The 22,751-nt window shown below is 41.6% G+C and overlaps 3 protein-coding genes across 3 annotated transcripts; 2 read left to right on the top strand and 1 right to left on the bottom strand.

Annotated features, from left to right (window-relative positions):
* Positions 1–2,151: 2,151 nt before the first annotated feature.
* On the bottom strand, positions 2,152–10,292 carry prmt5 (protein arginine methyltransferase 5). Its single transcript, XM_008293949.1, has 16 exons — positions 10,186–10,292; positions 9,764–9,882; positions 7,139–7,224; positions 6,876–7,010; positions 6,642–6,754; positions 6,473–6,522; positions 6,200–6,363; positions 5,941–6,102; positions 5,767–5,844; positions 4,725–4,783; positions 4,415–4,537; positions 3,761–3,936; positions 3,350–3,553; positions 3,149–3,259; positions 2,996–3,060; positions 2,152–2,904 (listed from the first exon to the last, which is right to left on the bottom strand). The coding sequence occupies exons 1-16, from the start codon at positions 10,281–10,283 to the stop codon at positions 2,752–2,754; spliced, it is 1,896 nt and encodes a 631-aa protein (XP_008292171.1). The 5' UTR covers positions 10,284–10,292; the 3' UTR covers positions 2,152–2,751.
* Positions 10,293–11,639: 1,347 nt separating this feature from the next.
* On the top strand, positions 11,640–12,485 carry LOC103366276 (proteasome subunit beta type-11). The gene is made up of 2 exons (XM_008293951.1): positions 11,640–12,044; positions 12,147–12,485. The coding sequence occupies exons 1-2, from the start codon at positions 11,640–11,642 to the stop codon at positions 12,483–12,485; spliced, it is 744 nt and encodes a 247-aa protein (XP_008292173.1).
* Positions 12,486–14,226: 1,741 nt separating this feature from the next.
* On the top strand, positions 14,227–22,091 carry psmb5 (proteasome 20S subunit beta 5). Its single transcript, XM_008293948.1, has 3 exons — positions 14,227–14,478; positions 17,396–17,702; positions 21,402–22,091. The coding sequence occupies exons 1-3, from the start codon at positions 14,254–14,256 to the stop codon at positions 21,683–21,685; spliced, it is 816 nt and encodes a 271-aa protein (XP_008292170.1). The 5' UTR covers positions 14,227–14,253; the 3' UTR covers positions 21,686–22,091.
* The last annotated feature ends 660 nt before the right edge of the window (positions 22,092–22,751 follow it).

Genomic DNA, 22,751 nt, shown 5'->3' with positions numbered 1-22,751 from the left:
TGTCAGCTGGCCTGCCAACATCCATACATTACAAAGTACTTGTAGTGACAAATACATTGACAAAATTATAAGAATTGTATACCATGAATGTGGTTAAATGAGGACATTTAATTAGAAAGTGGTTTTACAGATAATCGTATAGATGGTTATTGGCTTGACTGCAGGTTGTTGCCTAGCTACCTTCACTCCTGCATCTTTGCTATCCAGGGTCACGATCGAGTAAATCATGAACTTTGTGTCATCCTTTAATTTTTTGCAGCTAGTCCTTCAACAACTAAAGGCAAGACTGAAATAATTCTATTTGGCTAAAGAAAAAAAAAAGAAATGTTGGTGCTCAGCATTTACCTTGAGTTCATGAAACTAAAGACTAACCCAGGTCAAGAGTCTCAGTGGAATCGTTGATGAGGATCTACATTTCATCAGCCACATCAAAGCTGTCACTAAATCCTCCTCCTGGCATCTTAAGAACATAGCCAAACTGACAAACTTTGCATCTGAGCAAGATTTAGAAAAACTCATTAATGCGTTTATTGCCTGGAGAGTGACTTACTGTAATGACTGACCTCCCTAATAACACCGGTGAACATTTGTAAGTCATTAAAAATGCTGCTGCTATAATACTGACCACCACCAGGAAGAGAAGACACATTACTCCAATTCTTAAGTCCCTGCACTGTCTCCCTGGTAAATATAGAATTTAATTTATGGACCTGCTTAATGTCTGTAAGTCTCTGAATGGTCTGGGACTGAAATATATCAGGGATATGTTTGTTGAGTACAAGCCTGAAGGTCTTTAAGATCTGCAGGGACTGGTCACTTTGAGGTATTTAGTCATTATGCTGCTTGTTGCTGGAACCAGCTCCTATTGGAACTTAGATTTGCCCCAAATGCCTACTTTTAAAGAGTAAGCTGAAGGCTGTTCTTTTTTCCACTGCTTTTAAATTACCAGTGCTATTATAGAGTCTGGTCTAAACTACCTAAACTTTCATTAAACTTGTGTGCACCTCAGTTCAATTTCTTTTCTATTTTATTGTACACTTTACCTCTTACGCTCTTCTCATCTCATCTTCCTTTCTGTTAGTTTTAATTATTCCACTCTACAAAGAATTGTAATTATTGTCATATATATTCTATAAATCTGTTTCACTTTATTCCACTTGTCTGTGCAGTTTGATTAATGTAATTAATGTCATTTTAATTACATTTATTTTTTTTTATTCGCTCCTTTTTTGTATTTTACATTTGGTTGTAAAGCACTTTGAAAAACCTCTGTGCATAAGTTGCCCTATAAATAAACTGGTTCTGAAAATTTCCAACTGAAAAAAAAAACAATGAAAGTACAGCAGCACAAATACAATGCATGATACGGTGCATTATCTCCATTTTAAGGATGAGTATACTGTCTACATAGCTTTAATATACAGTGTAAAACTAGCAATCTGTAAATTATAATCCTTTAACACAGCCATTTTTCACACTGGTATTTCACATGCAACATTTACATTCTCTTTTGACCCTGGCTGTTCTGTCTATCTTAGGAAATTGCAGCTTGTGTGATATATGTGAACGCGTGCATGCAGCATGATAAGACCAGACAGGGTGTGTTTATGGGCCTGCACCCCGAGACTCCAAGTAATGGTTATGTTCAAGTAAAACAGAGACTGAGTGATCAGAATTGATGGGTATAAAGTAGGGTAGTTACATCTGACTGAGGGGGGAGTGACTGTTGGCTGTGTTTTTGTAGAATCCAAGAGCTGAAGTGATTGTTGCAGTTGCATTATGCAGTCACATTGGTACAGTTGTTTCCTATTTACAACTGATGATCACGTTGTTTTTTTAAACATCTGGAAGGTACATGTAGTAGAAGTACATGTATAAAGCTCTTACAACTATGAATTTGCATTCATACCAAGAGGAAATTTAACAGCAAACCTCCCAGTCATACTGCTAGTGGCATTTAAAGTGGCGTTAGATTCGCTTGAGGTTCAACCAATCATCTCAGGCTGACATCTACTAGACTGCTCACCTCCTCACTGCCGTTCAATTTAAATGAACAGTCATTCGAAAACTATGCACAAGCTTCTCCCATCATTTAAATTTCATCCTAAAACCCTGCAGAGAACGGTGGTACCGAACAGAGTCCACAGCATATAGAGAGTATTACAGTGTTGTTTTTATTGACACGGTTCAAACATACAGAAACAAAATAAAAGGTATGAAGAGACAGCCCCCGTAACAACATGGTGTGTGACCTGAATAGTGGAACCTTCTTCTTGTGTTGAGGAAAAGGGTGTTTCGTCACTATGCAAGTACCGGTATGGAATGTGTATTTGATAAGGCAAAAGTCCAGTTGGATTGAGTGTGTATGTCTGCGACACCTGTTCAAGACAGTAGGGACAAAAACATTTAAAAAAATAAAACATGACGAACCAGTGGGAAGTTGTTTGACCTAATCTGAATGAGCCAATCTCACAGCAACGATACACTTTGTGTACATGTGATAGTCCATGTCTGCTGAAACAGACTTATCAGAAACACAAGTTTAAAGAAATTCATCCTATCAGGTTGTTAACTTGCTGCCTCAAACGTGGCTACCACCAGACCACAGTGACTTAAAGGGCTCAAACAGAAAGTCCAGGTTTTAACTGAGTATATAAAAAGTGTCAGAGCGCCCCCCCCACTTTAATTCCAGCGAGTTTTACAGAAACGGGTGAGTGAATGTCTGTTGGCGAGTGTTCTGATGTGTCGTCCTCACAGGCCGATGGTGTAGGAGCGACCTGCAGGGTTGTGGATGGCGGAGCAGGAGGGCTCGGTCACGGCCCATTCATACCAAACCTTCTTCCCGTTGTTGCAGCGCCAGAATCGCACTGTGACATCATCATCCCGGGTTATGGAGATGGGTTGCTATTGGAAAGAGGGAAGATGACCATTAATGTGCTGATTTTGAAATTGAGACAACTTCAGCATGTCGCTGAGTACCGACTATGTAACTAACCTTGAGGGGAAAGAGGATGGGGAACCAGGAGAACATTCCAGGTGAATGTGTGTCTGGTTTTATACCTGCCACAAACACAAACAGCATTTAAACATGAGTATTCACACCCTCATCTTTGCACAACATTACTTTCTCTTCAGCTGGCTGACTTACTGAGTGTGACATCTTTGTACAGTGTGGTCTCAAAGTAGCCAGCAAACCCATGGAGCACTGAGTTACAACCCACTGAGAATCTGAGGCACTGATACCGGTTATTGTTCATATCTGAAAGAAGAAGGAGAAGGTCGTGTTATGGTCAAGTGTTTAGTGTACAGGTTTACTGCTGAACCATGTGAATGTTGTGTGTTTTTCTACCTGTTGTGGGGTGTGTGAAGGTGAAGCACGGCTTGGGCTCAGCCAACTGGTGGAAGTTATGGAGGCGCACTACGTAAGGAGTCTCAAAATGGCACTCTGGGTCCTTGTCACGTTCCCGGCAACCTCGCACTTCGTTGTAAAGCTTGGAGGACGACAGAGGAGCCAGGAAGGACGTGTAGGAGCAAGGGATGCTCACTCCATCATCTGAGGGTGATGCGAGATGAAGAAAAGGGGGAAGAAGAAGAAGTGATTTGAGATGCAAGGAAGCATGGAAGGTAATGGAGGATAACAAATGCTTTTTACATTGCTCGGTGTAGCTAACAACGTAGAAACACTGAACTTTGTCTTAAGTGACTTTGCAGCTACAGCGTCTACATGTGTAATTAATTCTTTTTTAAAAACCTGAAGTACCTTTGAGGAAGTGCTGTGCTCCGTCTAAGCACTCTGGGGAGAGTTCATTATCACCGAACGATCCGAGCAGCTCGCTGACAATGATGTCTGCTTTCTCTGGCGCTGCCCATTCACGCATGTCACAGGACACCACCGTCACCTGATCACCCCACTCCTCAAAACGCCAGTTCTCTAGTCTGAACAACACACATCAATAACGTAAGCACTCAAAGTTTCAGGCTTCACTTCATCCCACTCCACAAAATGCTATACAATTAAAGGCAATGCTTAATTACTCAGAGTAGGTTAAAAAAAAAAAGTGCATCCTTGTAACTTTAGGACGGTCTTGTACACCTACAGCAGCTTCAGTTTGTGTGTATCAGCAGTTAAATGCAAATCTGGACCACAGATAAATGTCTCTTTGAAAGGGCTGTTTAATTTTTTTATTCATGGGTTCCATCAGTGCACCACAGAGAGCAGTGAAATGAAATTTAATTATTTGTTCACATCAAGGACACATCATGTAAATCCACCTTGGCTCGCATTTAAATCCACTGAGAAATGACTCATCCAGCCACATTCAGAGGGTAAAATTCATAATGACAAGTATTAAAATTTGAAGTATGCACTTCTCCAATATAGACGTGCACATCGTAATGAAGGGATTCTACTCACGTGATTACAGCGTTGGGATTTTTCTCCACAGCATACACCTTCAGCTTCCTGTCTGCTTGTCTGGCAGCACGCAGGGATGCATTAACCAGCGGACCCCTGCCTGCTCCCAACACCATCAACACTCTGCAATAAAGACACAACATTTCAGGCAATGCTGCTACATCAGAATTATGTTATTCTGTTTATATAGAAGAGACTCTCATGGGAAGAGTGTGTTGCCTGCAAGACATAATCTCAACGTATGAAGTACTATCCAATTCCAACTCTTACTCGTGATGCTTTATATACAGATTTAGGTCGAGATACTCACTGCACATTAGTGTCTTTCTGCTCCTCTGGAACTCTGTCTAGCAGACATTTATATACAGCCTGTACACACAAACGCAAAACACACATTTCAACATATTTTGCTTTAAACTCCTACAGACCATTTACACCTTCTTTCACCCTGGATTCATACAAAAACAGACACATCAGCTATGTGGAAGAGCTACGCAAGAGAAAAATCTGTGCTGTCCTTATTCTAAAGCTCACTGCAAGCAAATGTAAGAGCACTAAAATAGCTATACTACCATTTATATTTGTTGTAGGCACAATGTGATCTTAAGTCTTGAATTCCTTTTGTAAATATTGTAGATTTCCAGACTCACACTACGTCCCAAAAGTGGGTATTTTGGATTCTGGGTATAAATCAGGACTGTATGTGCACTTCCATCCTTCCTTTAGATTGTTGGTTATTTGTGTTTCCACTGTGGTCTGAGGAACCGCAAAGACTAGAGCGAGTTAATTCTCCAACATATTAAAAAACAAAGGACAAGTGACACTGCAACAACAGCGAGCACGAAAGAGACGGAAGCCGTGCTGATTGTGAAAATGTGGTCACTGTAGCAATGCTGGTTAAGAGACGAGCAGGAGAAGCAAAGCGAATTCAAAATACCGCACTGAAGCTGGTTTTACAAGCTTTTTCAGAGCAACGATAAGTTTATTAAGTTGGTGTGGCTGAAATAAAATGCTGTGATTATTCAGTCAGTCAGAAAAGCTAAGCACTGCAATCCCCATCCCCAAACTTCCTCAACTTTCAGAAAGCACCCCCCCTGAGCAGGGACTTTTTGGAGGGTAAAATAATCTCCTCCAGAATTTAATTTAGACCCTGCTGTGGAAATGCACTGCCTTCCTCTATGGGCTCCTAATCCCTGGAGAAAGTTCTTGCAGTAGAAACATGGTTAATGCAAACACTGTACCGGCATGAATACTGGATCGGCAAAGTCCTCTCTGCCTGGTCCACTTATGCTACTTTTTTTTTCTAATAGAGTTTGACAGGATGCAGCTATAGTTGTGTCTGATGGTCTTACCTGTTGGTACTGTGAATATTTAATAGGATCCTTCTCAAATACTTCATATGTCTGAGACTCCAAGTTGTCCATGAGGGGCTGTTTGAAGGAAGAAAGGGGAAAAAAAACCTCAAGTATTCATCATAAAAAGGTGTTTTTCTTAAAACATGTGAACACAAATGAGCATTTCATCACCTGTAGAGGGGACTGCAGGTAATCTTCGTAGCCCTTGGCAAAGAGCTCGTAGGCGTTTGGTGCGGGTCGGTTCTGGTTGAGGTATTCCAGGTACTGCAAGTAGGATCGGAAGTCCTTCTCAGTGTGCCGACTGGTGCCTGTGAAGATGAACTGGGCCTCCAGCTAAAAGGAGAGATTGTTTGTATTAAAACAACAGCTCCACATTGGGATGATGATTAATGTCTGCAGAACTGAACAACTCGCAATTATTATTTAATACCTTGAAAAGACGGAAGATTATTCTCTGGTGGGCTTTTGACAAAACAGGGAAGCCCTTCTTATTAGTTAGGAAGATGCTGGTGGGAAGTATGGCTGCTTTGATCGGCTCCCCCAGCCATTTATCAATCACAGCGTCCGATGGCATGTCTGCTCCGATTTCAATAGCTTCAGGAACACAAAATAAAGAACTTTTTTTAGTGGCAGACAGAACCATAATTATCTCTCAGTGCACTGATTTTGCCCCTGGATGTTGCTTCACAGTGTGCTCCCTCACCGAGACAGATCCTCTTGTTGTAATCACAAAGGGTTCTAAATGAGTGCCACCTAGAAAAGAAGAGGTAAGTAAACAAAATGAGTCACGATTATAAAGGAAATCGATGACAACAGTTTCAGCATGCAGACAGCACTCAGCTGCTCAGGAAGTGGACTGGCATGAAACTAACCAGCTCCAGGTCTTCTCATCAACGCTCGTGTCATCAATACAAGTGGCCGTCTCGTTCTCAATCAGGTCTTCCCGCATGTCCTCAGACGCCATCAGTGGGACACGTATCCAGAACTAATCAACACGGAGGACAACAGCGGTTAAGTGACAACTTCAGGTGTCTGTCTGGCTTCTCTGCAATCTAAAAGCGATCTATGGGTTTCCGTGCTGAGTTCCGCAATGCTGCGCGTCTTACATTTGAGGTGTGGTGTCCAGTGTGGATGTGGTTTAGCAGCAGTCGAGCAAGATTGGCATTCCGGGAGCCTTTTAGGGGGAGCATGAACACAGGCAGACCCAAGTAGGCTGAGAAGTTCAGTTCCTGTGCTAAAGCCTGAAGAGGAAGACAGCAGAAAGAACATTACATAAACATAAAGACTGGACAGGATGCATCATGTCACAGAATCACGGAAATTTCAAAAGCAACATCGGCCTCAAAGAAAGTCAAAGTGAAGAACTTACAGCCTCTGAGTTTCTGCGTTCTGTCTCGATTTCTGAATCTGCATCGATCCATGGAGAGAGCTTCCCAACGATGAGAGTATTCCAGTCTAAACAAAGCAGAATGGATAGTTAGGAGAAAGAATCAACTTGTTAGCATCTCTTGTCAGTCAGTGATAACATTCATGTGTTATACTGGCTGCATAGTTTGAAAACAAAGTGTGGTAAAAGACTTATGACAACTCTTTGTGTTAATGCTGACAGAGTAATTAATTAATAATACCCAATTATATTTTTAAGAGTTCCATTTGAATTAGGTCATACAACTGCTGTTATTTGTGATGATGATTTTTGGACATCTGTGATTACACTTTGTCAGGTTCATGAAAATGCATTTTAAAATGTATTATTTGTGTGATTGTGATGAAATTTTCTCATTTGAAATGTTGCAAAATTCCTAACTGCTAACCAGGAATAATGACGGAGCAGAGTCTAGACTCTACTACCACTCCCCAATGTAATCTGACTTTTTTTTTTAATCGAAAAAGACTCATTTATTTATCTATTTTTAGCATTGTAAAATCTATTTAAATGTTGTAAATAAAACTGAATAAAAACCTAGCCTCCATATACCTTATAATTGTGACAATACCCAGTGACACACTGGGAATTAGTGCTCGTGGGCACCAACACGTCCTGCATAGCAAGGTCCTGATTTTAAATGTCATAGACTTACGGATAACACGCCGAGCATGAGAACAGAAATGGGAACCTGACTTGAATGACACAAGAGAAGGAAGTAAATCTGAGCAGTGGAACAAGAAGATCTGGAATCCAGGAGGAAAACCCCTTTCATCGTGTAAGTGAACTCTTCAGTCATAATAATCAACCACCAAAACATCCATCTGTGGTATTATTGAAAGCCTGTGGTGGACGGTAACTAAGTACATTTACTTAAATACTGGACATGAGTACAACTTTGAGCTACTTGTACCACTTTACAGTATTACTGCAGTATAATTCGGAGGCATAACTGTACTTTTTCCTGCACTACATACATTTGTTTTTCTAACTTTAGTTATTTTGCAGCTTTAGTTTATAATACAAAGCATAAAAATAATAAGTTTAAATATAACATTAGAGATTAAAACTCTCCCTGAGTGGAAATTCACAAGCTACCCTGGAGATAAACCAGTGAAACCATCTTTACCAATCCAATATTAAAGTGATTCACATATTAATGCATGAATAACTGTAATTCCATACATTATTCTGATATGTGCCATTCTGCATAATGAGCACTTTCACCTTTGGTATGAAGCTTAGGGGTTAAATTAGGCTGAGCTCCACCTTTAGATGTCCAGATCGCTCTCTGCCAGAACTCAGCTCCGTTTCCTTTGGTTTCACAGCACGACCAACTCACAAACAAATCCTGAAATGTGCTTTCAGACTCTGCCTTGCGCTGAATGAAGAACTGTCGCCCTTCTTTGTTTGATTTATAAACAGCTGCACCATTACACAGCTGCAGGACCCATACTGTCTCCAAATGGAGAGAGTGGCTGTGTGCCGTTTACACAGGTGGCATAGCAGCAGTAACTTCTTTTCATTTTCTGATGTGTAATTGTGATCAGATGTAACCTTATTACTACTAATTGCTTTTCTACAAGCAAGCATTTGAACTGTTGTGTGCAGATTCACAGTTTATGGAGTGAAAACACTGGGAGGAATGTGGTCATGCTCAGAACCAATCCAGCATTTTGTATCTAAAGCCCAAAAGTAGTTTTGCTTTGGAGGATCACAGCTTTTATTAGACTGTATCATGTGGATTATTACAGAGTTTTCAGATTTGCTGCTTAAATGCAATAATGTTTGCAGTGGTGACATTACTGCCAAGTATAAAATTATCTAATCACTGAAGTAAATAAAATTAGGGCTGAAAGCAGTCAATCTATAAATAAAAACCGTTTATTATACTGAGTCTTGAAATTCCACAAGATACTTTAGTCGCATCAGTACACAGATACATGTATTTTTATATGAAGATGAACTTTTTTCTTTACATTAATTAAAATCAATAAAAGATACAGAAAGCAAAATATTAAAATAGACATAAATGAGAGTAGGTATGTGGCTATTTAGACAGTTTTAAGACATTAATCTCTGAAATTTTACTAATATGATGATGCTGAAAACTATTTCATTTGGTTTATTTAGTTCAAAAATAAACACTTTGAAAATTCAGCCACAACATCCTTCCAGAGACAATCGTTGTTACTCTAAAAAATAAAATAAACAAACAAAATAATCAACATCTATAGTGTGTACTGTCTTCACATCAGCTGCTTTCTACTGAGGAAATCGTCTCTATTTCTACTGTCTGCAGTCTGATCTTTGAACCCTGACCTCACTGGACAAATATGATGCCAATACTTTTATTTATATATTAAAGTTTACATTCAAATGCATGATTTTGACTGTAAACAGATCATTTCTACTCTGTGGTCCTGGTACTTGTGTACAAGACGTGAGTCCACATCTGGAGGGGGCCTATTTCCAGGAGAAATAGTTATCTCCTCTTGAGGAAGTATATGTTAAATTAATGACTACTAGCACCTGACACACAGGAGATAAGATGGTAGGAACACTAACCTCTTCCACAGAGCAGCAGGTCTGAGCGGGTTTGGGCTCCGGCTCGGGTTTTAGCGGGCTCCAACTCAAACTCCCTCCTGAACCTCGGGTGGAACAGGGGCATACACAGGAAGTCAAACCTGAACCCCAGAGGAGAAAAAACACATTAAATAACATGTTTAATAACAACTTGAAGAAAAACACAACCTCGTTTTATAAACTATCCTCCAGACAGCGCGCTAAATAAAACAGCCGGAGTGAGTTTAGCGAACACTTCCCCGGTGTCAAGCATCGTTGTGATTGTGCACGTGCTGATAATTCACCGGCTAGCTTAGCAACCATCACGCACTGTCATTATGCTAGCGACGCTGCCCCTTTCTCTTAAGCACAAATTTAATCTTTAAAGAAAATAAACAACGTGCACAGCAAATAATTCTCCTCACCCAAGTTTGGCCACCGCGGCCAACGTGTCCGCTATCTCCGGCACACAATTCAAATCTCTCCCGCAGGACACCCTGCTCCCCGTACTGGCGGACGCCATGATTTTTGCCGACTGAATGGATTGACTGGGAACCGTCTCGTTGCTAAGTCTTTCGAGGAAACTGACGCCATCTTGGCTCCATTTAGACGTGCATGATCGCTCGTTAGCAAGGTATTTTAGAGCCAAAATGGCTAAAGCCGTACGTCGGTTGCAAATCTCGTAAATTACCGCGATACTTGTATATCGAGTCTTTCACTTTATGAACGTTGACAGCTGATGATTCATGGTGATTTTTTCTTTTTACATAAATGTTTTGCAAGAGTAATTCCTTTATTTTCTATTGTAAGGTGATAAAATCTTGAATTTCACCAAGGGGATGGATTTAGTATCTATCTATCTATCTATCTATCTATCTATCTATCTATCTATCTATCTATCTATCTATCTATCTATCTATCTATCTATCTATCTATCTATCTATCTNTATCTATCTATCTATCTATCTATCTATCTATCTATCTATCTATCTATCTATCTATCTATCTATCTATCTATCTATCTATCTATCTATCTATCTAAAATCTTAGCCGAAGTAAAACCTGAACTAAAAAAATATAATATTGTGAATAAGCCACGAATTACCAGATGTAACAAGAACTATAATTTTTTCACTTCTCCTATTAATAATATTGTTGTTGTAGCAGGTGTCTTCCTAATATATTTGTGTCTCTCACATTTTAGACACCGCTACAGTGTGAAAAGCAGGTCTTTCAAATATTAAAATCCTGCTGCTGGTGCCTTAATCTCTTCGCGACAAACTGAAAATGATGTGAAAGGTTTAACTTTCTAACTCGCAAGATATCACTCAGCATGTAAGGTTTGCAGAATTTGGCTTCTGTGGATATCAGATTCACAGCGTGTAGGCTAAAATATCACTTATACAAGTGCAAATGCTTTTGGAAACGGGCCTGTGTGTGCATGTGCTTATTGGTGCAAGCTGTCATATCTGCAAGAGCTATAAAAGGGTAAAACCTCAGAGTACAAGGCAGGTGAGACAGTTAAAGTCGGTGGCAGCGTTCCACACTGCAAACCAGGATTTGAGAGGTTTATGACTGTGTTTGATCAGCTTTCACTGGATGGACTCTGGTTTAATCTGTGTTTGAGGAGTACTTTTTATTTGCCTTTTAACAGAGAAGAGGTTCTGATTTGGGGATCAGGGAATCTATCCGTACCTGCATCTATACCGTTATGGCTTTGGAAGATATCTGTAGCTCTAAAGACAGGCATCACAAGTGGTTTCCTTTTTCATCTTTGGAGGATACAGACACGTCTATTTATATGATGGACTATTTCAACCTGAGGTGGAGCGGACTGAGGACATCAGAAAAATATAGTTCAATTCCATTGCACTTTTTCATGCCACCCTCACCAAACTCTGCCCATTTGTGCCTTCCTAACCACTCCAAGACTGTCCGCAGGCCTTTCCCTTTGTCTCATGGAACAACAACACTGGGTTTTATCTTCCAAGGTGGGGTAATTGCAGCTGCAGACACTCGTGCCAGTGCTGCGGGGCTTGTTTGTTGTCCTGCTGCTCATAAGATTAACCCCATTCACTCCCATTTAGTTGTTGCCTCTTCTGGTAGCGCCGCAGACTGCATGCTGTGGGAGCGAATTCTGATTAGAGAGATCAGACTCTACCAACTGAGGCATGGACGTCGCCTTTCGATACGTGGCACAGCCAAGCTCCTCTCACTCATGCTGCACCCTTTTAAAGGTACTGAGGTATGTGTGGCTCTTACTCTCTGTGGCTGGGATAAGAAAGAAGGCGACTGCGCAAAGGATTTAGAAGCCTCATTCTTTATGTCTGATGATAGCTCCTCAGCTGTTGTTACTGCAGTAACAGATTCTGCATCTCCTAATAGTGGCCCAAAACTAGTATATGTGTGCAGCGATGGAGCTCGACTGCAGGGAGACATCTTCTCTGTGGGCTCAGGTTCTCCGTATGCTTACGGGGTTCTGGATGGAGGCCTGAGGTGGAACCTGAGTAAAGACGAAGCCTTCTCCTTGGCAAGAGAAGCAGTGTTCAGAGCCACTCACAGAGACGCATACTCAGGAAACAACGTGGACCTTTTCCACATCACAGCCCAGGGATGGAGCCAAAGAGAGAGGGAAGATCTGAAAGAGGAATATTACAGAGACATGGCAAGGAGGAGTAAAGATAGAAGAGAAAAGAGAAAGAGTGACGAAACTGAATGCTGCTAAATTAAGCAAAGCATTCGTGTGTGTGTGTGGGAGGAAATGATGGGATCAGGGCAAAATTTAGACAGAGGAACTCTTCACACATCTATTTCACAAGATAGGTGTGTAGGAGAGGGGAGAGCGTTTCCAAAAGTTTCAAAAAGACTCCTACACACTGTGGAACTGGCAAAAATACATTTGTTTGAGATGTGTCAGTGTCATTTTACCCTTATCAGGCAAACGGTTTGATACAAAGACAAGCCAGTTGAAATAGTGAACGGCTGCTACTCAGCAACTAATCAACATTCCCCAAATACTACAGCAAGATGTTAATTACAAAACATGATTTTACTGAATAACAGCTTTCAGCAATTTACAGAAAGTTAGAATCATAAATACTGCAAAAAATGTTTGCATAAAATGGATAAAATCTAGGGTCTGAATTCCTAAACCCTCAAGGGCCAAAACTGCATTATCCAAAAATCTGCACTGACAGCTCACATGAACGTGCAATAGAATGAAGAGATTCCACAAATGAAGTAGAAAACTAGAAATGCAGCACAGAGGAAAGGTAAATATCAGATAGTAAATAATCTCAATAATAAATATACTCGAGACCTTCCCGAGCACAATATATAAATACAGTCAGCATCTAAGCCTCCAGAAATGATGCAGCATTAATGTACAAATGAACACAATCAGCAAGTGACATTGGTAAGTGAATAAGGTAAGATAAAATAATCCTTTATTCCCCAGCAGAGATACAGTGGTGTTACAGCATGAAAGGAAATAGTACAAAAAACAATGATACATACATGAAGTCCTGTTGGTTTTGCACAGATTCCTCTAAATGTAGAATTAATATTGTACAGGGCTGCTGCACACTGTAAAAAGTGAAAATGCGCAACAGTAATTTTTTGAACAATATGCTTTTGTTTTTCAGATTTTCCCTTTTTTGTGGTTAAATTATGGGTAATCTAAGGGCGGCTGTGGCTCAGGTGGTAGAGCGGGTTTTCTTCCAGTCGTAAGGTTGGCGGTTCGATCCCCTGCCCCTCCACAGTTGAAGCGTCCTTGGAAAAGACACTGAAGCCGAAGTTGCTCCCAATGGCAGGCAGCACCTTGGCAGGCAGCTCTGTCACCACTGGTGTATGAATAGGTGAATGAGAAATACATTGCAAAGTGCTTTGGATAAAGGCGCTATATAAGTGCAGACCATTTAATCTCTTACAGAATTACAGAAAAAAAATGACATGTAAACTGTAAGAAACTTTTAAGAGAGTAAGAATTTTTTTTAATGCATGGCCTGCAGTGAGCAGTGCTGGTTGTAATGTGTGTTCATGTTCATACTATCCCAGAATGTCCAGAACTGGACAAGGAACCCCAATGCATTAATGCTTATTTAAAAAAAAAAAGAAAAGAAAAAAATTTAGACAGTGTGTCTTATTGAAACTTTTGGAAATCAGTTTAGTGAAAATTAACAATAGTGTAAAGTCAGACAAACTTCAGGGCTGATTTACTTTTGTCAGCCATCATAAGTCTTAATTGTTTTTTATTTTATTTTTGTATTTTCACTTTTTACAGTGCCCGAGTAAGTATGTAGCCTTTATTCTATTTAAATTTTTTTTTTTTAATTTGTATTTTTTTTGTAGTTGTTCCACGGTTTGTGTGGGTGACTTTTTGTCGCGGTCCTCCACAGCCACAGGGGGCGCTGTGTGATTTTCGCCTCCACCGTTTAATAAACCTTCATTCTGCTCCACGGCGGAAGGTGCTTGCTCATCAGACACTTTCAAAGATGGCTCTTGCTAGTGTGTTGAACAGTGATTGTGCGGATTTTTCAATTGATTCTTGTCAACCCTTTGGTTATGATTGTGGACCTGAACATAGCGGTCTGGGATTCGAGTCCACGCCGGGGGACAGCCTCAGCTTTTCCGTTAAAAACCCGCTCTATGCCGGAGCCGAGGACGGCGTCGAGAGGAAAATAGAGTTTCTGCACGGAACCACCACCTTAGCGTTTAAAGTGAGTTAATTAGTCGCTTATTCTCGATAGCTATCACAATTAGACTCCCACTAAGTGCACGTTTGTCAAAATGTGTGTTTTATGAAGTCCAAATCATTTGTCAAACATGTCTGAGGGTTCATGTAACATCGTATTGCTAATGTTAGCATGCTAGCGTGGCTACAAAGCGCTTTCTCATGGCAGATATTCACCGGTGATAACTCGTTCTTGACATTTCTGTTTGAGAAAGCAGTTTTGTAAATGTCGGCAGGTCTTTTCTGTTTGACCGCAATTACAGGATATGTTCTGTAGTGTATGTATTCATTCACATGTGACTTTTGTCTGATTTATTTGGAGAAATGACAAAGTGAGTAAGCTCATGTTGATGCTGTTCAGTCAGTTCCCAACACAACAACGTAAGCTTGTATCTGTACAAGGCTATGTCAGTATGAGTTTACTTGTATACAACAGCAACAAGTGCTTTCTTTGTGTATTTTACATCTAAAATAGGTGCCTATGAGTCTGTTCTCTCCAGCGTGAATGTATTGTGCACATACATGTGTAATTACATAGTTGTTGGTCATGCTTATCCATTATGGTTTTGGGAACAAATATCCCCCAAGCCTTAAAAAATATTTGTGTTTTGAATTCTATAAAGCTGTGAAACAGTTGATGTGTCAGGAATGTGCTCAGTGATATTTGGGAGACTTCTGAAGCATCTGTGGTTGGAAGTAGGGCTGCAAAATATATTGTTCCAACACCAGCGCTGTGATGTGTGTGAATGAGTAGTCACATTGCCGGAAGTGGAATATGAAGTAAGGTAAATGAAGTCAAATGCATCCTCCGACAACCTGTTGCAGCTTGATGCAAAAAGATAAGTCGTCAGTTTTTATGATTAACCTATAAAGGTCTAATAGAACAGAATTTACTGACAAAAAAATCTATGTGAAAGATACAGAGTTTGTTTAAACGCAGCCTCCACATGTGTGCATCAAACTGAGCAAAAAGCAGGACAGAAACAGTGAAAAGGAAGGTTTGGGTGCAACAAGATGCACATTGTCAGTTAATTGGGGATATTTTGATGACAAAACAGATGGTGTTGACCCAAAACTGGTACTCTCTTGGAGGTGTCTTGTTTGACCATTTAAATTGGCACCACAAAACTTTGTACAGTGAGTGCCATGATAGATCTGAATGGCACCCAAAGCAAATAAACTAATATTTTGGATGCCTTTGTCAATGTTACGTTATATGAGAAAGGCCACGCTTTCAGGTTTTTTAAATATTTTTTTTTTATTTTCTATGCAGAGGCACTCACCTACAAAGTCACCAGAGTCATTCTGTAATGATTTGTTCTTGCCACATAGTTATTCCAGTCATCTGGTGAAAAATGTTGTATTTTTTTTAAGTGCATGAAACAAAATATCACAGTTAGTTCTTTCCAATGTCATGCAACCCTAGTCGGAAACAGAGCAGCCCATACTGTTTTTAAAATCACAATTTGATTTACGCGTATTTTTACGTTTATTTCAGCATTTTTGTTGCAAAGAGGATTTTATTTTGGTATTCCCCGAAAAGGTTTTACCCACAAAGAAGCTTTAGTCAGCAGCAAATAAAAATCACCAGCTTTAACAGCTAATACGGACCATGAATTCCCATGATTCTTTAAATGTGATTGCCAAACCACGCATGAAATTCTGCTGGAAGAGGATGTTAAGTATTAAATATAATTGGCATCAACCTTTAAAAAATGATGAGTCATGACTGTAACACACCATGAGTGTGTGCTGAAATGCACAAAAGCAAGAAACGCAGTTGTGAGGAGCTCCTTTGATCTAGTAAGAGCGAAGCACGAAGTAGGAGATCTGAAAGCACTAATGAATGTGATGAAAAAGAGGAATTGGGATTTCTCCAAAGTCCAGACACACGCTGGTTATTTGTACTATAGCGGTTTAGGCAAAGCTCAAACGCTGATAAATGTGTTTTCAGGTGGGTTTACTTTCCCCCGAGGATACTTTTTTAATTATCTGCAAGTCTCATTAAAGACACCAGAGCCCAGAATAAAGCGATGCTCCTAACAAGATTGTGTAATAGACTGATACAGACTCTGTCTCTGTGCCACAGATTGAAAACACTTAAAAACCCACAAAAGAGCTATGGTGGGGCGTTTGGATGACATATCTTGTCATTACAATAAAAACATCCGTTGCAGCTCTTTTTCCTCTATGTGTCAAACGCAGCAAAGCAGTGTAAATTCTGATCCACGTTCCTGTGGCTGTTTTTGGTCTCTTTGGGGGATTTGTTGATAAAAATAAAAGATAAAAATAACGGCATCTTTATCCCTTAATCCCTTAATGAAAACCTTCCCAGCAGACATCTTTCTTTGGCCAAATCTGTTGTCTTCACTGTAGTACTATGCTGCTTCTGTGACTGTCAGTTCACTGATAGAGGATTTTGGAGGAGAGAGCAGAAGTCTTTCCTCTTATCCAGCAGCTTCCTGGTAGAGCTGAGCCATATATCACGCCTCTCTGACAGTTGCAGTCGCACATTTTTCTCTTGTTTAGGCAGAACCGCTGTAAGGGCTGACTAATAGATCCTTAAACTGTACCGATTTACATTTACAGCAAGTGACTATTCTGTACAAAATAATGGTGAAAAAAGAGACACTTATCTGCAGTGTCCCCAGTTTATGCTCCGAACTTAACGGATATGAAAAGAACCCATTCATCAGTGGTGCTGCTGGGATCTCTGAAGGTTACACTGTGCCATATGTCTGTCACAGTATATACAGATATATTTTACACATAGGTTTGTGATGTATTTAAGTGTATTTTGGGGGAATACTTGAAGATGTGGACAACTTGATCAGCCAGCGTCTGCTCTGTTGCCCTGTTTCCCTCCTCTGTAGCATGCATCACTAACATGTTGCCCCTCTCAGTTCCAGCATGGAGTCATTGTTGCGGTGGACTCTCGGGCCACGGCGGGCTCCTACATTGCCTCGCAGACGGTGAAGAAGGTGATTGAGATCAACCCCTACCTGCTGGGTACCATGGCTGGAGGAGCCGCAGACTGCAGTTTCTGGGAGCGCCTGCTGGCCCGCCAGTGCCGCATCTATGAGCTTCGCAACAAGGAGCGCATCTCTGTGGCGGCAGCCTCCAAGCTGCTGGCCAACATGGTGTACCAGTACAAGGGCATGGGACTCAGCATGGGAACCATGGTGTGTGGCTGGGACAAGAGAGGCCCAGGTAAATACAACAGCTGTATCTGTCAAATGAAAAGAAAGAAGAAAAAGAAAATATACAGTTTTTAAAAAAGTTTATAAGGAGTCACATCAACCCGAGATACAAATGATTTTTCAAAAATAGCGCATACATGACAGCATTTTTGGATATGTAGTGTTTGGTTCTACTTTGTTCTAAGATACTTGGACTGGATTTGTAATATAACAGTACAGCAGAACAATTGAGAACATTGGAAAACTGTTTTGGTCATCAGTTAAGGTTTACAATAAAATGAGGACAGACAGAACAAGCAATTTGGTGACATCAGTTTGAGCTTTTCAAAATCTTGGTTTTTTTAAAAAAAAGTTATTATTATTATTTCTGTATGCAAAATGAATAGTTTATGACCAAAACAATCTGCAGCCTAATCAATAATGGAAATAGGTTTTTGCAGCCCTGTGTTACAATGTGATATGGATCTGGGTTCAGAAGAGCAAAGAAAAGCATTTTGGCTATATTGGATATTTAATAGAGAAAAATGTGAAATGTCGAGAAAGAGCCGAGGAATGAGCTGCTGCAAAGGTGCTGCTGGGAGTTGAACCGTGACCTCGGTGCTGAGGGCAATTTCATCTCATCTCGTATTCTGTATAAAGTGCAGTATGTCTTATTTTGTTTGGGTTCCTCTTGTTTTACGATAGAAAATACATAATAACTGCAACCATTTTGAAATTTTATGTTGTTAGATACGTCTTTATGGCAACATTTTTAGCTTTGGTTCAGCCTTGTTTTCTGACATCACCTGCTTACCAGAGCTTTCACCAAGCAGGTCAACTTCAACCTCTGTTATGATGAACAGTTAAAAGTTATTCCTCATATGAAACAAAAGTCTATCTGCACTTGATTATCATTTAATTTAAAGAAATTTTTCTATGATGATTTTTTTGCTGCACAGAAGTTTCAGTTTATGTCCTGTTGCTTCTAAGAAAGAAAAACACATCTGTAGCTTCCAGAATTGTCCACTAGATGGTACTGCAGCCCCTCTTTTCTTCTTTTCCTGTTTGTACTTAACGCTTTTGGATGCCACACAGCGTGAGGCTGTACATCACAGAAGGTGTGCTTAAAGAGGCCGCCACAGTGACACAGTAATGGGAAATCGATGAGGCTGGGACTGCGGGCCAGCGAGAGCGCGGCGGGATGATGGACGTCGGGTCTCAGCCTTGGACAATTGGGTCGCATGCATAATGCCCGTACACCCGCTGAGATCGATGCCAGCTCTGCCTGGAAAGCAGAGGGGTCTGTGTGAACAATGACGGCCCGCCGGTATGCCAACAAACGTAAATGACACGTGCTAAATCCCGGGCAATCAATTGGGGAAATAATGATCCCTGTATAAGTTCAATAGGTGTGGGAGCTTTGCCATGGCTCCCACAATGCCAATGATTGAATGGAGAGGTAAATGTCATGTAAATTAAATCAATCGCGATTAGGCGGGAAGCTCATTAGCCAGCTACAATCATGTCAAGAGCACTTATTCCCTTGATGAAGTGTCTTAAGCTGCATGCAAAATAAATCGAATAAAAGCGATGTTGAGGAGCTTGACAAATATGGCTCTATGTAATAACATTAAATGTTATGACACTTGTAATCAGTGTACAGTTAATGCTTGATAGCTGGGTAGCAGCTTTGCTTTTGACAGAGATGACTGACTGCACCCTTTGTGGCATCCTCTAGCGCTCTGTACAAAAACATGAAAGGTTTGTAGAAAAAAGGTGACATGTGATTAAAAAGGACGCAGCCTGATGACAAAAAAAAAAAAAAGCGGAGTCGTGTATTTTATGAAGCCTCATCAGAGAAGACCCATGTGGCACTTGGTTTTACAGCCACTCCCAAGAGGGTGATGTAATAGTTTTTTTTCCTCCCTCCTCTGTACAACTGCTGCTCTCTTTACTCGCGAGCCAGTTGTCAGTTCTAGTGGGAAGGACAGATGACAGACACTGACCCATTTGATGCTAGCCACCCATGCATCACACTGTGCTCCTCACCTACGTCTAAACGCTGCCAGTCCGGCCAGCTGCACAGGCTGCTGTTTAAAAAGAAAAAAGAAAAAAAAAAAGCCTTCTAAAGCACCTGTCAGTTGATTGATGGAGTGGAAGGAGCCTCTCCCAGCCTTCACTGCTGCACTGCTCCACCATCCACACAATGTGCCTTCACTTCCACTTTAATGTGGGCCTCATGAATTTCACCCCGTTTTTTTCCCGTTTTTTCCCCCCGAACACTCACCACAGCCTGCACGTTTTTTGCGTCAGTGTTTGAGCTCAGTTGAACTCTGTCGCATTGGGCTCGACAAAGACCCCAGGTGTGTTTGAAAAGGAATGGATGTGGGAAGTGTTTTTGGGTGCCGCTCTGCTGCTATACTTGGACCTCCTAAAGAGTCCTCATCCACCTCCGTCAACTGTGCTACTCAACACAAGAGGCTGCCTTTACAACTCTCTCTCCCTGCCTATTATGTTTTTAACGAGTCCCTCACAGTTTTCAAGAGGAACAGGCAGGTCTTGGAATGGCAAATTACCCCTGTGCATAGGCAGGCACTGGATGATTATCATGGCAAGCTAACAACAGGCTGAGGAAGCTGCAATTTACCAGTTGAAAGCAATGGTAAGCTTTTTTTTTTCAGAGAAGCAAGTGGCTCTCTATCCCTAATAGACTGTCACTGGTTTAGCTGAGAAGCTCTGCAAGCGAGGATGTGCAATCTGAGGGCATTTTGAAGTGTTTTTTAATGTGGCAGATGAGCGATAGTGGTGGATATTAAGCAGTTTTATATGCATGTGTTCCTGCGTTTTTCTGTGCGCGTATCATTTTCACAGGTTTTGCTTTGTGAAAGCGCGATGAAAAACATGCCTTTTCGCGGGCTGTCTTTTCACCATCTGCAGGCTGGCTGTGGGCGAGCTCACAGGCTGGTGCAAGTCACCCGTTCCACGTCACTCTGGGATCAGAGCGTGTCATGGCGCGGAACAAAATGTCTCGCATGTGTCCACGAGGCGTGGTGGGGAGGAAACTGTCCCTCACAAGTCCATCAGAGCATTGTGGGTCTGCAGTGCACACGGGATTACACATTTGGTCGGTTTGCTGTGGGGTGAGCTCACACCTCCATGTGATGTTCAAATGAAGAACGTGCGTGTGTGTGTAGAACACTATCAATGTGCTGGACTTGTCTGCCATCCGTAGAACGTGAGCACACTGTTGTTTTTTTTTTTTTTTGTGCTCCCCTGTGAGGCGTGAGACGCAGTTACCTGCGCGGCTCAGGTTGTGGGTCGATAGTTAATTTTTGGCCTGTTTGCTGGGATCAATAAGATCCAGAGCAGGGCCCTTGGGCAGACAGCGATGTGGCCCGCGCCTCGTCAGCAGGTTCCGCGGCCGCCTTCGTTTTACTTGAAGAGGATGCAGCTGTTCATATCTGCCAGCCTTACTTCACTTGGAGAGGTTGCAGCTGTTCATATTCTCTCTCTGGAGGACATGGCGTATGTGCGCGTACAAGATTGTGCGTTTGTTTGTGGGAGAGCGTCGGTGTTAGATGCACACCGTCTCAGCTTTCCTGACAAAGCTCAACACCTGAATCCGGAGAAACGCAGTTCTCTTTACGCTGTGTTTTTTTATATATTTCTTTTTCCCTGCCTCTCTTTGTCCTCCCACACTCTTGACCTCGCTTTTGCTCTTTCTCCTCAGGCTTGTACTATGTGGACTCAGAGGGGAACCGGGTGTGTGGCGACTTGTTTGCGGTAGGCTCCGGCTCCATGTACGCCTACGGTGTGATGGACAGCGGCCTGCGGTTCGACCTGACCGTGGAAGAGGCCTGCGAGCTCGCCCGTCGCGCCATCTACCAGGCCACTTACCGCGACGCCTACAGCGGTGGGCAGGTTAACCTGTACCATGTCCACGGAAAGGGCTGGACCAGGGTCTCCCAGGATGATGTGCTCATGTTGCACCAGCAGTACAAGGATCAGGCGTAATTGGTAAAATAAAGAGAATAAGAGGGGAGTGAAAGGTGGTGGGGGATAGACTGGGGAGAGGGGTAGGAGTTTATTGTAATTTTACAATCTTTACACTGTTTTGAAATGTCAATAAGGTTGTGTGTAATTAAAAGGACTCATCCGCCAATTGGCCTCCACTTGCATTACTTCCGTTACTTGTTGCTGGCTTCAAGCTTTATATTGTACATTTTTAACAATGCTAGCGAGCGCCACTCACCCTGCGCAGAGTGTGATTTGAGGGGTTGCAGAGAGCAGGCCGATGACTCAAACATGCTTTAATACAGTGTAGGAGGAGTGTGCTGCTTGCCCTACATACATTTCATTTGGATCATACCCTGCAAAACTACACCTTCCTCAATAAAACCTGTGATGTTCTTTTTTTCAAGCGTGTTGTTCTTGTATTTTATTTTTTTTTTGCCCGAGCGCAGATTCCACCTCGAGGTCACAAGATAGTGAGTCTCAGTATCTGCTCTGTATGTAAATGTATAGTCCCGTCGCATCCCGTCTCCCTTTTGAAGTCGTCGTTTTGCCGCTGTTTGTGTTTACATTTCAGTCATCTGTTCCCCCAGCTGTTGGGATTCTGAGGTACATCGGGAGCCTGTTTTGTCTCCTATATGTTCTGCGTTTATTAGCAGGGAGTAACGCTGTCTAAATAGCACTATTTAATTGCATACCACCAGCCTCAGTAATTGTGCCTCCTGAGTTGTAACAGTGTGTTTTCTTCCCCTCATTGATAATGTTCCCTTCCTCCGCTCACGTTGCACAAATACGTCTTTTAATTGGAAGGGGAAATTTATTCTTTAATTCCTCCCTGACACACTTAGCTCCTCGATGTGCAATGTTGTGTGCCACCCTGCCATGGTGTTTTACAATGTAACGACCTGCGCTGGCAGAGTGTGCCTCTCCAGCGGTTTTTATGGGTTGGAATAAACACTAATAAAGGGGATGGGGGTATACAGCCGCAGTCGGCGCACTTTCAAACCATGGTTAAAAACTAGTTTCACAGGTGACTAGTTAGCAGATGGAATAGAAATGGGATTTCGAT

The sequence above is a fragment of the Stegastes partitus genome, unplaced genomic scaffold, assembly GCF_000690725.1.
Source record: "Stegastes partitus isolate 25-593 unplaced genomic scaffold, Stegastes_partitus-1.0.2 Scaffold925, whole genome shotgun sequence".
Lineage (NCBI taxonomy): Eukaryota > Metazoa > Chordata > Actinopteri > Pomacentridae > Stegastes > Stegastes partitus.
This window is presented reverse-complemented; position numbering and strand designations above follow the sequence as displayed.

What these genes read in the sequence shown, in the direction of transcription:
- prmt5 (XM_008293949.1), bottom strand. Translation starts at nt 10,283, where the DNA reads ATGGCGTCCGCCAGTACGGGGAGCAGGGTGTCCTGCGGGAGAGATTTG. An exon ending in GATGAGAAGACCTGGAGCTG is followed by an intron (nt 6,523 to 6,641) that starts GTTAGTTTCATG and finishes CTTCTTTTCTAG; the next exon opens with GTGGCACTCATTTAGAACCC. An exon ending in CAACAAGAGGATCTGTCTCG is followed by an intron (nt 6,364 to 6,472) that starts GTGAGGGAGCAC and finishes GTGTTCCTGAAG; the next exon opens with CTATTGAAATCGGAGCAGAC.
- LOC103366276 (XM_008293951.1), top strand. Translation starts at nt 11,640, where the DNA reads ATGCCACCCTCACCAAACTCTGCCCATTTGTGCCTTCCTAACCACTCC. An exon ending in TCTGTGGCTGGGATAAGAAA is followed by an intron (nt 12,045 to 12,146) that starts GAAGGCGACTGC and finishes TCTCCTAATAGT; the next exon opens with GGCCCAAAACTAGTATATGT.
- psmb5 (XM_008293948.1), top strand. Translation starts at nt 14,254, where the DNA reads ATGGCTCTTGCTAGTGTGTTGAACAGTGATTGTGCGGATTTTTCAATT. An exon ending in CCACCACCTTAGCGTTTAAA is followed by an intron (nt 14,479 to 17,395) that starts GTGAGTTAATTA and finishes TGCCCCTCTCAG; the next exon opens with TTCCAGCATGGAGTCATTGT. An exon ending in CTGGGACAAGAGAGGCCCAG is followed by an intron (nt 17,703 to 21,401) that starts GTAAATACAACA and finishes CTTTCTCCTCAG; the next exon opens with GCTTGTACTATGTGGACTCA.